General features: G+C 40.4%; 1 protein-coding gene across 1 annotated transcript in view; it reads right to left on the bottom strand.

Moving 5' to 3' along the window:
* Positions 1 to 16,291, bottom strand: part of Katna1 (katanin p60 (ATPase containing) subunit A 1) — a 24,385-nt gene extending 8,094 nt beyond the window's left edge. Inside the window, exons 1-6 of the mRNA XM_013026937.1 lie at positions 16,135 to 16,291; positions 9,802 to 9,976; positions 8,180 to 8,337; positions 6,433 to 6,613; positions 3,091 to 3,212; positions 1,840 to 1,945 (exon numbers count right to left, since the gene is read on the bottom strand). Coding sequence (XP_012882391.1) covers positions 1,840 to 1,945; positions 3,091 to 3,212; positions 6,433 to 6,613; positions 8,180 to 8,337; positions 9,802 to 9,963 — 729 coding nt within the window. The 5' untranslated portion in view covers positions 9,964 to 9,976; positions 16,135 to 16,291. The remainder of the gene's footprint in view (positions 1 to 1,839; positions 1,946 to 3,090; positions 3,213 to 6,432; positions 6,614 to 8,179; positions 8,338 to 9,801; positions 9,977 to 16,134) is intronic.
* Between the last annotated feature and the right edge of the window lie 160 nt (positions 16,292 to 16,451).

Genomic DNA, 16,451 nt, shown 5'->3' with positions numbered 1-16,451 from the left:
CGCCTATAATCCTAGCTACTCAGGAGGCTGAGATCTGAGGATCGCGGTTCAAAGCCAGCCCGGGCAGGAGAGACCGTGAGACTCCTATCTCCAATAAACTACCAGAAAACCAGAAGTGGCGCTGTAGCTCAAGTGGTAGAGTGCTCTCCTTGAGCTGAAGAGCTGAGAGACAGCACCCAGGCCCAGAGTTCAAGCCCCACAACCGACAAAAAAAAAAAAAAATAGCAGTAATTTCATTGCTTATCACATTTAAGAGACTTTAAAAACTAAGCCAGGTGGAGCTGGGAAGGTGGTTCAGTGATAGAGTGCTTGTCTTGCATACGTGAGGCCCTCATGCACTACCTAAGCAGAAAGCCAGGATTGGTGCTGTGGCTCAAGTGGTAGAGCACTAGCCTTGAGCTGAAGAGCAGAGGGACAGGGCCCAGGCCCAGAGGTCAGGCCCCACGACTGACAAAAAAAAAAAAGCCAGGAGCCGGTGGCTCATGCTTGTAATCCTAGCTACTCAGGAGGCTGAGATGTGAGGATTGAGGTTCAAAGCCAGCCAGGTCAGGAAAGACTGTGAAACTCTTATCTCCAATAAACCACAATAAAACCGGAAGTGATGTTGTGGCTCAAGTGGTGGAGCACTTGCCTTGAGCTGAAGAGCTCAGGGACAGTGCCCAAGCCCAGAATTGAAGCTCCACAACCAAAAAACAAACAAACAAAACTATTTAAAGCAGTTATCCACTGGCACATTTTCTAAATCCAAGATTTTTTTTTTTTTAGTTTCCTACTAGCCCATGACTTTACTTTGTTATTATTTACTTTTATCAGCCTGTAACTTTAAAAAGTACTCATTATATACAGATATTTCTCAAAAAAAAATTTTTTTGTGTCAGTCCTGGGGTCTGAATTCAGAGCCTGGGTACTGTCCCTGAGCTATTTTTCTCTCAAGGCTAGCACTCTACTACTTGAGCCATAGCTCAACTTCTAGCTTCCTGGTGGTACGAGGAGATGAGTCTCACGGACTTTCCTGCCCAGGCCAGCTTCAAACCTCGATCCTGATTTCAGCCTCCTGAGAAGCTAGAATTATACACATAAGCTACTGATGCCTGGCTATTTCTCAATTTATAAAGCACAATTCTAAAAATACATACTGTAGGTTGCAACATGACAAATGAAAATGGAATATTTTCTATTAGCTGACTAGGTCTTATCTGCAAATGTATGGTTATTCTAAATCTGTGTACATCGTTTGTAAACACACCTATGTTTTTCTTTTTCTGTTTGTATATGATACTGATGTTTGATGTTAGGGCCTCACATTTGCTAGGCAGGCACTGTACACTGTACACTTAAGCCATGCCCCAGCCCTTTTCTGTTCTTGTTAATTTTCAAATAGGTGTCACTTTTTGCCGGGGTCAGCCTGCATTATGCCCCTCCTATTTATATATATAACTAATATATATATAACTAATATATATATATATATATATAATTACTGTACTCAGCTTTTGGGTTGAGATGGGGTCTCATAAAATATTTTGTTTGGGCTGGCCTTGAACTACGATACTCCCCATCTTAGTCTTCTGACTAGATTACAGGTACGCATCACTGCACTTTATTTTTGCCCATGCTAGCTTTTGACCACAATCCTCCCAATCTCTATCGTTCAAGTAGCTGAGATTAGAGGGATGTGCCATCATGTACTCTTCCAATGGCTTTTGTTGCAAACAAAACAAAAACAACAAACACTTTTTAGTTTTTCTCACTCTGCTTTCCCAAATATGAAGAAACAGTGGCTCTCTGAGTCAATTTATGGTCATTTACTCAGGTGATTCTTAAGATTAATAGACTTACTTTCCATGGCCTCCTAATGCCCTTAAAGAATTCTGGCATCCACATGGGTAACACCACGGCTTCCTTAAGCAACTTCTTAGCTTCTACTAAATCAGCAATATCATCCCTGAAAGAGAAGATACTTTATCAACTAAGTTTGTAGGTTATATATTTGACCCTACGTTGTGGTCTCTTGAGAACCTCTGCTATTTTACGTGATTTTACACTGTGAACAGAAGGTGAGCACTAGTGAACTATCACACTGTGGTTTGACCTACTGTGTCCTCCAGTAAACACAAAGAGCACACTCTCTATCTGCAGTTCTTGGCAAGAATAGTGTTCAGCTTAGCTCATGAGAACATAGACCTACACATATCCTTTTCCTTCTCTTTTTTATTTTTTCTTTTGGTAGTACTGGGGTCAGAATTAAAGGCCTCCTGTTCATTTGGCTAGTGTTCTACCAGTTATGCCATGGATCCTGCCCTGCTTTTTGCTAAATGGAGCATTTCAGAGTCAAGATATTCAGACAAGCTCTCTACCGCTCAAGCCACAGCTCAACTTCTGGCTTTTTGGTGGTTAATTTGAAATGAGTCTCACATATATTCCTGCTCAGGCTAGCTTTGAACCATTATCCTTGGATCTCAGCCTCCTAAGTAGCTAGGATTATAGGCATGAGCCATCACAGCCTAGGTCTGAAACCCTAAGAGATAAATATTGAAGTTAAAAGCATCACAAATTAGTCTGAAGTCAACTCAACCATTAGAATATTATTAATGATATGTGTGGCAATTGTATTGCAAAAATGCTTCATTGTACAAGTATGAATACCAAAAACTTCTCAACTATAACTCACAAGTATACCTAGTTATCATTATTGTTTTAACACAAAATACCTAACTTTGTGGTAAAGTGAGCTTTTTAAATGCGTTTTGAAAGGTTACATATCTGACTAAATATAATGTTAAAATGCTGAAAATCAGTGCTCTAATAGGAAATAAACCACTACCAAAGGTTATCTCAAAAAGAAGGTAAAATCTCTGTGCTCTTATTGCCATTTTATATATAACTTAATAATTAAAAAGAAAAAAAGAAAAAAACCTTAGAAAAAGAAGTAGAACCTAAGTAGAAATGTAGCATTCCATGGTATGTTCTGAAATACCACAAAGACTCTGGTTCTATCCTCAAGGACAATCTTTAGTACACATCCATATTTGTTTCATTTTCCCTCTCTAAAACCATAACCATGCCCAATTATTTTGTAATATAACTTACCATCGAACATTGGGATTCTGAGAAATTATATCTCTTTCCAAAGCTTCTACTAAGTCCTTGTCATATCCTGTGCTATCAAATTTATTTGTCTCTGGTTCAGAAACTGCAGCAGGTGATTTGTTCTATGTCAGGAGAAAAAAAAAATCAAGAGTTTGATTCCTTGAAAAACTGCGTTCTGAAAGTTTCTGTGAATCAGAAATAAAATGGGACTCAACTGATATCTTTTTCCTTTTACCTTTTTTGTTTATTACTTTTGTGATTTGAACTCAGGTCTTCACACCCTACCACATAAGCAATGCCTAGCTGTTTGCTGGTTATTTTGGAGATGGAGTTTTGCAGACTTTTCTGCCCAGACTGGCTTCAAACTCTGCTCTTTGGGATCTTAGTCTCCTGAGTAGCTAGAATTACAGAGGTGTGCCAGTAGCATCTGGTGGTCTTATTTTTGAGACAGTCTAGTGTATAACAGTTTAACTTCAAACAATCCTCCTGCCTTGGCCTCCTTAGTTCAGGGATTAAAGATGTGCCTTGGTCTCCTTAGTTCAGGGATTATAGATCTACCACCATACCCAAGTAGGGAAAAAGAATTCTATTGAAAGCAGATTTTTTTTTTTTCCCTTAGAAAACAGAGTCCGGAAGAAAGTGGTACAGTATTTTCCAGTGTTCAAAGAAAAGAGCTTAGCAGGGTTCCGGTTGCTAAGGCCTGTAATCCTAGCTACTCAGGCGGCTGAGTCTGAGGATCGCAGTTCAAAGCCAGCCCAAGCTTATCTCCAATTAACCACCAGAAAATAGGACATGGCACTGTGGCTCAAATAGTAGAGTGCTTGCCTTCAGCTAAAGAGCTCTGGGACAGTGCCCAGGCCCAGAGTTCAAGCCCCATGACCGACCGCCATGTCCCCCCACCCCCAAAAAAAAGAAAGAAAAGAGCTTAAAAAGAACAACAAAAAATTTAAAAATTTAAAAAAGAAGAGCTATCAACTCAGAATTCTATAGTCATGAAAAATATCATTTAGGAGCAGGTGCTGGTGGTTCATGCCTAGAAACCTAACTAGTCACAAGGCTGAGATCTAAAGACTGGTTTGAAGCTAGTCACAGCAGTAAAGTCCGTGAGACTCCTATTTCCAATAAATTGCTCAGAAAAAGTTGGAAGTGGCACTGGCTCAAGTGGTAGAGCATTAGCCTTTGGTACAAAGAGGTTCAGAGACAGCACCCAGGTCCTGAGTTCAAGTCCCAGGACAGGCAAAAAAAAAATCCTTTAGGAATATATAGGAAATCAAAACATTCTTGGATGAAAGAAAAGTAAGAGAAGTTTGTTATTCAGGGACTAGATGTGGAAGAATGGCTTTAAAATCCTCTACACAAGCCTGGTGCCAGAGGCTTAAGGTCAGCCCAGGACAAAAAAAAATTCTAGAGATTACATCTCAACTAACAGCTGGGTGATAGGTACATGTAATCCCTAGTGGCCTGTCATTGCTAGGGACACAAAGTAGCACAAGTAGGAGGCTTGAAACCACACCTGAAAGAGTATAAAGCAGGCTTTACCTTGAAAATAACCAGTACATTTTGGGCGCTGGTGGCTCATGCCTGTAATCCTAGCTACTCAGGAGGCTGAGATCTTAGGATCTCGGTTCAAAGCCAGCCCGGGCAGGAAATGCTGTGAAACTCTTATCTCCAATAAGCCACCAGAAAACCAGAAGTAGTGCTGTAGCTCAAGTAGTAGAGCACTAGCCTTGAGTTGAAGAGCTGAGGGACAACGCTCAGGCTGAGAGTTCAAGCCCCACGACCAATAAAAAAAAAAAAGAGGGAAAAAAAGAAAAAAAAGGGGCTGGGAAGGTGGCTCAGTGGTAGAGCACTTGCCTTGCATGCATGAGGCCCTGGGTTCAATTCCTCAGCACCACATAAGCAAAAAGAAAAAAGCTGGAAGTGGCACTGTGGCTCAAGTGGTAGAGCGCTAGCCTTGAGCTGAAGAGCTGAGGGACAGCACCCAGGCCCAGAATTCAAGGCCCACAACCGGACCGCCCCCCCCCAAAAAAAAAGAAAGAAAAAAGAAAATAACCAACACAAAAAAGAGCTCGAGGTGTGGCTCAGTGGCAGAGTGCCAACCTAGCAAGTGTAAGGCCTTGATTGAGTTCAAACCCCAATAAGGCCAAAAGAAAAAAAGTGATAAAACAGTTTTATAGTGGAGAGACCTGGCACACACCACCTTTACCAAGTAATTCAACTGATCACTAGTAAGGACAAACATACTATGCATTCTTATGTGATACACTGAAAGGGAACATCATGGCTGATGATATCCCTACCAAAATACAAAACCTTCATCTTAACTATGAGGACATATCAGATGTGTCTTTAGGATTCAACTAGACAAATGGTAAAACTAGATTAAAATACTATTTGATTTTATACTATTCTTAAGACTTTTTTGCAAAATGTAATGAATCTATCAGCCTGTTAAGTTTTGTGTTTGTGTCAGTTTAGCTTTTTCACTCAAGGCCAGTGCTCTACCACTTCAGTCATCCTCCCACTCATGGCCTTTTGCTGATTAATCAATAGGAGATTAAGATTGCAGCCTCTAATCACAATTCTCAGATCTCAGCCTCCTGAGAAGCTAAGATTACAGATGTGAGCCACTAGTGCCAAGCTAAATCAAACCAAAGTTAAAAATAGCAGCCAAAGGGTTGGGAATGTGGCTCAGTGGTAGAGTGCCTGCCTAGCATGCATGAAGCCCTGGGTTTGATTCCTCAGTACTACATAAACAGAAAAAGCTGGAAGTGATGCTGTAGCTCAAGTGGTAGAGCATTAGCCTTGAGCACGAGAGGCTCAGGGAAGAGCCCAGGCCCCAAGTTCAAGCCCCACAACCAATACGAAAATGAAGAACAAAACAAAAAACCAGCACCAAAAATATATTAAATGGGAAAAATTCTAGTGTAAGTGTAGTTTGACGAAGGTTTTATAACAACTCTGGGAAACTGACTACCAAATTTTGATGATCACTGGATCTTAAATCTTTGTAGTGTTCATTGTTTTTAACTTGCCTACTTTTTTTTTTTTTTGCTAGTCATGGGGCCTGAACTCTGGGTCTGGGTGCTGTCCCTCAGCTCTTCAGCTCAAGGCGAGCGCTCTACCACTTGAGCTACAGCACCACTTCCGGTTTTCTGGTGGTTTACTGGAGATAGGAGTCTCACGGTCTCTCCTGCCCGGGCTGGCTTTGAACCGCGATCCTCAGATCTCAGCCTCCTGAGTATCTAGGATTACAGATGTGAGCCACCAGCGCCCGGCTCTTTTTAAGTATTTTTAAGATTAAAAAGTAACTTTTCACTCATAAAAATCAAGAACATTTACCTTTTCCTCTCTTCCCTTATTCTGTTCTTTCTTTTCACGACAACGAACAGCTTTCCCTCTGTCATTGTGATGATTTTGTGCAGATGGACGGTGAGCTCTGACAGCTGTGCTTGGGCGGTTACTATGTGGTTTAGCGTCACTATACTGGGGAGACTGACGTTTTCTAGGTCCTGGAGAAGGTCTGAACACAAGACCATTAAAATCATGATTCAAATATGGATAAAGGCAAAAACTACAAAACCCAACTGTACAAAGTTCAGCATGTTGAAATCGAAAATTTAAACCTGACCTAACTGCTGTGGTGATTTAATAAGAGGAAGGCAGTATAGTTATAGTTCAGAAATAATTAAGGTAATGGTGACTTCTACTTAGAAAAAACAATTGTTGGGCTGGGAAGTTGGCTCAGTGGTAGAGTGCTTGCTGCGCATGCATGAGGCCCTGGGTTTAACTGCTCGGTACCACATAAGCAGAAAAAAGCCAGAAGTGGTGCTGTGGCTCAAGTGGTAGGGTGCTCGCCTTGAGCTGAAGAGATGAGGGACAGTGTCTAGGCCCAGAGTTCAGCCCCCAAGACTGACAAAAAAAAAAAAGAAAGAAAGAAAAAGAAAAAACAATTGTTGTACATCAACTATGAATGAAATATTACTGGAAAACAAAAAAGAACAATTATCTGAGAAGAGTTTTACAAAAAAGTAAATCAAAATAATACAAAAGCTGAATTTACATTTATTCATTGGTATATGCAATTGGTATTAGTTTAGGTATAATTGTCATGTTTCAATTAATAATTTAATCATGTTCTATAAGAAAAAGATATAAAGCTGGGGTGCCAGTGGCTCACACCTGTAATCCTACCTACTAAGAAGGCTGAGATCTGAGGATCAGTTTGAAGCCAGTCTGGACAGAAAAGTTCCCATGAGACTCTTATCTCTAATAAACTACTCAAAAAAAGCTAGAAGTGGCGCCTTGGCTCAAGCCTTGAGCACAAAGAGGATCAGGAATAGCATGCAGGCCCTGAGTGCAAGGACCAGAACCAGCAAAAATAAATTTTAAAAAATGATGTAAGCACTTGTGAATACTTAAAAGAATTTGCGGAGGTATTTTATGTGTGTATATATACAAATACATACATGTATGCATATACATATATGAATATATATGCACACATAAGTATATACACACATGTATATGTGTAGGTACATACAAGTATATATACCTGTGTATATATACATATATATGTGGATGTATGTGTATTTATTTAATCTCCAGTTCTATGGCAGAAAATATTAATTGAAACATAATTATGATACTTAAATAATATTAGATTGCATATACCAATGGATAAATGTAAATTCAGTATTTGTATATTTGATTTATTTATAAACTCTTCTCTGATAATTGTTTTTTTTTGTTTTTCAGCAATCAGATTAATATTTCATTAATCTTTGATGTACAACAATTGTTTTTTCTCTAAGTAGAAGTAACCAAATGTGTATTGGACTGCTAATAATGGGCCATTGTTTCCACTACTTCGTGCTTAAGCACAAAACTGTATTTATGCCAAAATGTCATTTCTTGGACTAAGTCACAAAGTCATGCAATATACAACAATTATTAAAAACAAAAAACTATAATAGGACTTTTCAGTCAATACTTTTCTCCAAGCCCAGCCTCTCTGCCATCCAGTCCTGATTCATATGACCATTTCTATCAATTCTTGGAGCTGTTGGCTTAAAATATCCTCTCTTACCTTCGTTCAACAGGTACAGGCAAAGACCAGACTTCTCCTTCAGAAGCCGGAAGCTCATGCTGTGCAGCTTTCAAGGGAGTGCTATCTAGTTTAAAGCTCTCGAGTGTTTTCATGATATCCTTTACATGTTTAGCTTCCACATTTATTTCCTGCCAAACCTGGTTTCAAAGAGTAAAGCTCTTTAGATTTTTTAAAAATATATCAACCAAGATTAAACTAGGATTATTTGTTAAAGATGTTAGAAACTTGTATTTTGATATCAAATATAGATACCTATGCAAACCATACCCACATGTTTTGTCAAATTTTTAATAATGGGTAATTTTTTGTTTTCAACTGCAAAATTAATTCTAATAAAGCAAGTTAAATATCCTGGGTAATTAAACTGTGACTGAGTTACAGCTCTTAAATTGCACAAGAAATTGAAAAGTCTGTCCTGGTATATTGCCTGTAATCTAAACCAACACTTAGGATGCTGAGACAGAACAAGAACCTGACTAAAACTTAGCCCCACACACAAAAAAGAAAAGATCTGGCACTGGTGGTTCATGCCTGTAATCCTAGCTACTCAGGAGGATGAGATATGAGGATCACAGTTCAAGCCAGTCAAGGCAGGAAAGTACATGAGACTCTTATCTCAAATAAATTACAAAAAAAGCTGAAAGTGGTATTGTGGCTCAAGTGGTAGAGTGCTAACCTTAAGCAAAAGTAGCTCAGGAATAGTGCTCAGGCCCTGAGTCCAAGCCCCAGGACCAGCAAAAAAAAAAAAAGAAAAGAAAAGGAATTTAAACTTTTGCTATCCTTGATAGCTTTTATACTACTTAACTTTTCCTTTTTCAGACAAGCTCTCTCTGTGGATCCCAGTTTGAAACTGTGTATTTTGAGATCCTTGATCAAAGTACATTATATGCATGTATGTAAAATATCACAACAAAAACCATTTATACAATAAAATAATGCCAGAAAAAGGTTTTAAATAAATTGAGAACAGTAGCTAACACCTGTAATCCTAGCTACTTGGGAGGCTAAGTTTTGAAAATTGAGGTTGGAAGCCAGCCTAGCAGAAAAGTTTAAAGAACTCTATCTCCAATTAACCAGCAAAAAAAGCTAGGCTGGAGGTGTGGCTCAAGTAATAGAATATAGCTCTAGTAATAGAGGGTCAGCTCATGGTATGCTTAGGCATAAAGCTAAGGCCCTGAGTTTATGCATACTCACACACACAGACAAAAATAATTAAAAAAGAGCTCAAGTCAGGCACCAGTTGCTCATGTCTGTAATCCTAGCTACTCAGGAGGCTGAGATCTGAGGATCATGGTTCAAAGCCAGCCTGGGCAGGAAAGTCCGTGAGACTCTTATCTCCAATAAACCACTAGAAAACCGGAAGTGGTGCTGTGGCTCAAGTGCTCGCCTTGAGCTGAAGAGTGCAAGCCCAGAGTTCAAGCCCCATGACCAACCACAATAAAAAAAAAAAGGAAAGTAAAAAGGACCGTTACTAATATGTTTCAAGCAGCACTGTATACAAATCCATGTAATAAATCATATTGTGTGTATATGAAACATGAATGATAAATCTAAATCTTCTCATGAATACTATTAAAATTTGTAGCAGACACGATTCTTACCTGTTGCCATTTCTGCTGGAGGTATGTATCTTTGACCGAGTATAGATACTTGTTCATTTGGTCAAGAACTCCCTGATAATACACCATTGCAGAGTCATAGTTTCCCAACAATGCATATTCACGAGCCAATTTCACATTCTCACTAATCATAAGTAGACTCATACTCCAATGTACCCTACAAAAGAAAGAAACATTATATACATAGAAATATATACCATAAACACTTTTTTTAAAGTAGACTTTTCAGGGTTTCCTCAAGAAACTCACAACCATATAGGACACATTCTGCCTCTAGACAGGTATCATTTCCTGTTCTTAAAGAAATATCTGTCTTGTTTTAGTTCTCTCAGTCATCTATTTAAGGAATTCCTCAGTTCAAAATAAATGTTTCCTCAGGTGAAGTCCTCTGGTATGACTTTCATCTTCAAGTATGTCTATAGTTACTCTACATTTATAGTCTTATCTCTACTAGACTAAGTTTAGTCTATGTCCTATCATCTACCATGAGTTTTCAAGACAAAACTCATTTTTCTACCAAAGTCTCTGGGTGAAACCATCAACTTTGTTTTGTTTTTTGTAATTTCATTTGATTTTCCAGAATTTCAATTTTATTTTTCACAGCACTTCTGCTTTAACAAAGTCCTCTTTCATATCCTGCATTGTCTTCCTTATTTCATTCAGTCATTCATTTTTATTGTCTTAGAATTAATTCAGGTGTTTTTTTTCCCATTGGTTGTGTCCTTTTTAATTTCATTGGTTATTCTTTTATAATCATTCTTTTTTAGTTCCTTGGGACTTAATTCACTTCCTTATCATAAAATTCCTTACGTGGAATTGTTGACTTCTGGAGACATCTCTTTTCTTTTTTAATATTTCTATGATTCTGCACTGGAATTTGCTTATCTGAGGCCAAGTCAATGGTAGGAAGTTTTAATGACCTATAGTCTTCTAGTTGAAGTACAGCAAGATTAGTAGTAGCAGACTAATACACAGTTTCTTACCACTGGACTGGGAATATAGATCAATAGCTAAACATCTGTCCATGTGTTCAGGGAAACAGGCCCACTCTCTAGCATCAGTATTTTCTAATTGTCCAGCTAATTTTCTTCTTTAGAGATAAAGCTTTTTATTTTCTAGTAGCTTTGACCACAATCTTTCTATTTACATTTATACTTTCCCTTCTCAGATAGCTAGGATAACAATGATATGTCATCATGCCCAGCTTTTTTTTTTTTAATTGGTTGGAGTCTTGTTAACTTTTTGCCCAGGCTGGCCTCAAACTTTAATCTTCCCAATCTCTGATTTTAGATATAGGCTACTGCACCCAGCTGACATTTTAACACAAAGTTTATTAACATTACAGACACAGTGCTGGATGCTAGATGTAATTTTGGAGTAAGTACGAATAAGTAGAAGACATATGTGTTTTGAAATTAGAAAAAATCTTGGTTAAAAGACATTGGCCAAGTCCTTTAATGTTTTTCTAAGCCTGTTTTTAAATAAATAAAATTAATATATTAATACTTGCACAAATTTCACGGTAAAGACTAATTGTCTACAGCACCTGGTACCAAGTATGACAGCACACTTATAATCTTAGCACTTGGTAATCTGAATTCAAGGCCAGACTACAGATATTGATACCACACTACCTAACAAAGAGTAAGTCTTCAATAAATGTTAAGTTTATCCTTTCTGAAACCTTTTATACATGAGAAGGTTGTCTAATCTTAGCAGTTAGATTGTATGGATAGACATAGATATAGCACTAGAAGTAGGTTCTTTTTTTTTTTTTTCTTCCAAGTCCTGGGGCTTAAATTATGGCTATGCCTGTCCCTGATCTTCTTTTGCTCAAGGCTAGCATTCTACCACTTGAGCCACCGATCCACTACATGTTTTGAGGAGGGCAATGATTACAGTTGTGACTCTGAGAATAAAATAAAAGCAAGTCCAAAACAGTGGTGAATGAGCTGCTAGGGTTACTTAGTGTTAACACATGACATATTCCATTTACTAAGTCAAGTCTTCAGTTACATAGTGCAGAGGGCTCTTGTTTTGCTTTTGTTTTTTCGATGCTAGTCCTAGGGCTTGAACTGTCCTGGGGCTAGTCCTGGGCCTACCCTGTCCCTTAGCTTTTCCCCTCAAGGGTAGCACTGTGCCACTTGAGCCATAGCTCTACTTCTGGAGTCTTATGGACTTTTCTATGTGGGATAGTTTCTAACCTCCATCCTCAGATCTGAGCCTCCAGAGTAGCTAGGATTACAGGTGTAAGCCACTGGTCTTGTCTTAACCACAAAGACAAGATAGCTTGGTCCATTTCCTGACCCTTAACACTCACATTCCTTGATCCTCAGCACATCCTTATCAAGCTAAGATTACTGCTTGATTCTCGATTAATTCCTTCTGCTCTGAAGCCATCCTTGTCCCAGCAGCAGGACACTACTCTGGTCAACAGTGTTGGAAGAGTATAACTGGGGACAGCTGTTGAAAGTATACAGAGAACCTGGCTGGGCTTGGATACGAGGCCTCTCCTTTCTTTTTCTCTTTTCCTTAATAGACCCTCTCCAGATCTGTCTACCCTTTCTTCCACTTTATTTATTTTTTTTTATACTTTGATCAAATTTATTCTCTTTATGAATCTTTTTTCTTCCTTCCTTTTTCTTTTCCCTCCCTCCCTCCCTTCCTTCTTGTCTTTCTGTCTTTCTTTCCCTTTCTTCCACTTTAAAAAATAAAATAGATTACATTCAATTGTTACTTATATTTACAGGTGATCTTCACGTTTTATTTTGATGATTCAATGGCTGATTACTCTGGACTTCTTTAAAGCTTATATGCTTTGAACTTCCCTTTTTAATCACATAAATTCCTTAGCAGCCAAAGAGCTGAAATTTTTCTAAGAAATACAAATGTAAAAATCAGTCCAGGGCTGGGAAGGTGGCTCAGTGGTAGAGTGCTTGCCCTGTATGCATGAGGCCCTGGGTTCGGTTCCTCAGCACCACATAAGCAGAAAAAAAAAAAAGCCGGAAGTGGCGCTGTGGCTCAAGTGGTAGAGTGCTAGCCTTGAGCTGAAGAGCTGAGGGACAGTGCTCAGGCCCAGAGTTCAGGCCCCACAACCAAACCAAAAAAAAAAAAAAAAATCAGTCCAAGGCCACATCATAACAAAAGACTGGAAAAACCCTTGGCTATCAAAGAAACAATGCATTCACCGATAAAATATATAAAAGTACTCTTAGTTCACCAAATGCTACAGAAAAATAATTCTTTAGCAGGTGTTAATGGCTCCTGCCTGTAATCCTACTCCAGAGCCTGAGATCTGAGGATCCCTGTTGGAAGGCAAACAAACCTGAAACTCTGAAATTAACCATCAAAAATCCAGAAATGAAGCTATGGTTCAAGTAACCAGAGCACCAGCATAGCACAAAAAAGCTAAGGAACAGTGTCCAGGCCCTGAGTTCTAGCACTAGTACAAGCACAAAAGAAGAAGAAAAAGCTAATTCTTTTTCTTAGGCAATCTCTAAAAAAAACCCAAAACACAAAAGTGAGTACAGTGCTCAATGCTAAGGGATAGTGCCCAGGCTGAGTCCAAGCCCTAGTATTGGCCACCCCACCAAAAAAAAAAAACAACGTAAAAATGATTACTTCACAATTTAAAATCTTGGCTATACAGATTATTAGTGAAAGAAATAATCTTAGGCAATGTAATATACTGTTATTTAAACAGCAAGATACAACAAAGTTTTAATTCAAGTAACATTTTTTAAAATACTAAAATCCTAATCCTAATTTTAGTATTTAATGATTAAAATCTCAATTATAATTGGTCAAAATAATCTGAAAAAAAGATACTATATCTAAATTTCTAAGTATTAAGATTTTTTTTTTGGGTCAATCGTGGGGCTTGAACTCTAGGCCGGGCACTTGAACTCTGGGCCCGGGCACTATCGCTCAGCTCTTCAGCTCAAGGCAAGTGCTCTACCACTTGAGCGACAGTGCTACTTCTAGTTTTCTGAATGGTTTATTGGAGATAAGAGTCTCATGGAGTTTCCTGCTCAGGCTGGCTTTGAACCGTGATCCTCAGGTCTCAGCCTCCTGAGTAGCCAGGATTTCAGGTATGAGCCACCGGCACCCGGCATAATCCTAAGATCTTTTTGCTCTCCCTAAGCAATAAATTCTAGGCCCTCCAGTATTTCAGACCTAAAGACACCACATCCATTTACATTTTTTTATGAAATCTTAGGCTTGGTTTCACCAATACTGCAGCTTTTACTATACTGATCATAGGTCATTCATATAAGAAATATTTAAGCACCACCATAGTAGCAAGGAATTTCTTTGAAGATAAAATGTTGACAATAGTAAGCTGAATTGCAAAGATTAAGCTAAAGACTGAAATAAGACAATTAAAACATGAAATTCTTGAAATTTAATGGAAAGATATTTATCTATTTACTCTGAAACAAGCCTAGAATGTAATTAAAGTACAAACAAAAAAATTCAGTTTCACTGTTGGAAACCTAAAAATGTTTAAAAAACATTATCTAAACTTTTTATTTCAAAATATAACCATAAAATCCAATTGTGTAGGCTGGGAGCTGGTGGCTCACACCTATAATCCTAGCTACTTAAGAAGCTGAGATCTGAGGATCATGGTTCAAAGCCAGCCTGGGCAGAAAAGTCCTGTGAGAATCTTATCTCCAATAAACTACAAAAATAAAAGGAAGTGGTGCTGGGGCTCAAGCGGTAGATTGTTAGCCTTGACCACAAAGAGGTTCAGGGACAGGAGCTAAGTTCTAGCCCCAGGACCAGAAAGGAAAAATAACATAGCACTGAGCAAGATAGATCAAGGCTATCTAATCTCAGCTACTCAGGAGGTGGAGATCAGAAGGGTGGAGGTTTGAGGCCAGCCCCAGCAAAGTTTTGAGACACCCATCTAAACAAACAGGCTCGACACAGTGGTGAGCACCTGGGATTCCAGCTACTGGGATGGTCCCAGGCTGATCTTGGAGGAAGAATGGTAGACTCAATGCCAAAATTACCTAAGCAAAAAGGACTGGGGTATATGGTTCAACGGGTAAAGTGTCTTCCTAGCAGGACTGAATTCCTGAATTCAAATCCAATATTGCCCAAAACAAACAAACAAAAAATAACCTGGCATCCTCCTCAAGGTATTGCAGTAAAACAACCTGAGTGACTTTCAAGGTAACAATAGGCTCAAAGCAATTTTCAAGATGATCATCTGTGGGATATGAAAACTAGATGCTAATTTACTAAAAAAAGTTACAGAATCCCTTCAAGGCTATATACAGCAGGTTTATCACTGAATTTATAAAAACAGAATGGCTTTTTGAACAGTGGATAGCAGGGAGCTTTATATAACTCTTCACGGTCTAACAATGTTGAAAGTTGATGAGCCAGCACTGCTTTTGTTTTTTTAAGGCATGGTGTAGGCTTAAGTTGCCAAATGTTAGCATGAAACAAAAGTTTGCTCCTTGTATCCTGGTGTAAGAATTTACTGATTGCAAAAATAATCTCCTTCGGAAAAGAAAAGAGGGTGAGACATTGAGACATTTAAGCCCACACAACATTACAAGAGTGTTTCTCAACAGCTGCTAAGATGACTGATCTTTCTCACACATTCTAAAATATCAGTAATGTTTCCAGCAGTGGCTGAAGATCTGATTTCTAAGGGGACAAGGCACACCATGAGCGTTCTCGGAGAAAGGGAGCACGGCGATGCTACTAAAAGTTAGGAGTTACTATACACAAGGGCGATTCGCTGTTGGGAGTGAACTGTGGTTATTATTATGTAAGGGCCAGGGGCACTTACGGATCACGGCTGTCTCTAGCAGGGCCATCCCTTTACCTCGTGAAGCAAAAGCTGCGGGCGGGTGGGCGGGGGCGTGAAGTGGTCTCCACCGCGCCCACCGAGACCATTCAGAAGGGGCCCGCGGCCTTGCGGAGGGCGCTGGGCTCCGACCCACGCCGCGGCGTGACATCTCGCCCACACCACGGACTGCCAGAGAGCTGTCGGGGTTTCGAGATGGGCGACGTGGACGGATTCCGGAAAGGGTCGCTCCCCCCCCCCCGACCCTGAAACACCCGGCGACGCCCACAGACGGATGGGCAGCGGCCCCCGCCCACAGGCCCGGCTGGGCCCGACCGAGGGGACTCTGGTCAACCTGAGCCGCAGGGGCCGGCGACAACAGCAAGGGCCGAGCACAGGCAAGGGCAGTGTGCACGGCGGGCCACCCCCACGGACGTCCACCACAGGCCACCCCAGTCCCCGGGCCGGCCGGCCGGCCGCCATCGGGGGCCCGGTCCCGCAGCACTCACCTAGGGAGGCCGAGACGCCTCGGGAAGCCGCCCACAGCCGGGCGGAGGAGCAAGGGCCGAGCCGGGCTTCGGGCGGCGAGGAAGGACGGCCGGCCCAACCTCCACCACCCCCTCGCCCTCGCCGGCCCAGCACTGCCGGCTTCAACCCACAGCCCCTACCCACCCCCCCACCCCACCTCCCGGCGCCGCCACAGCTCCGGGAGAATTTGAAGTCAAACCCACGGGAGTGACTTCCGGTGCCGGGGGCAGCCTCCGCCGCCGCTCAGGCGTACGCAGGGCGACGCCCCGGGAACGAGCACGTCAGGCGGCGTGAGCGC

The sequence above is a fragment of the Dipodomys ordii genome, unplaced genomic scaffold, assembly GCF_000151885.1.
Source record: "Dipodomys ordii isolate 6190 unplaced genomic scaffold, Dord_2.0 Scaffold98, whole genome shotgun sequence".
NCBI lineage: Eukaryota > Metazoa > Chordata > Mammalia > Rodentia > Heteromyidae > Dipodomys > Dipodomys ordii.
This window is presented reverse-complemented; position numbering and strand designations above follow the sequence as displayed.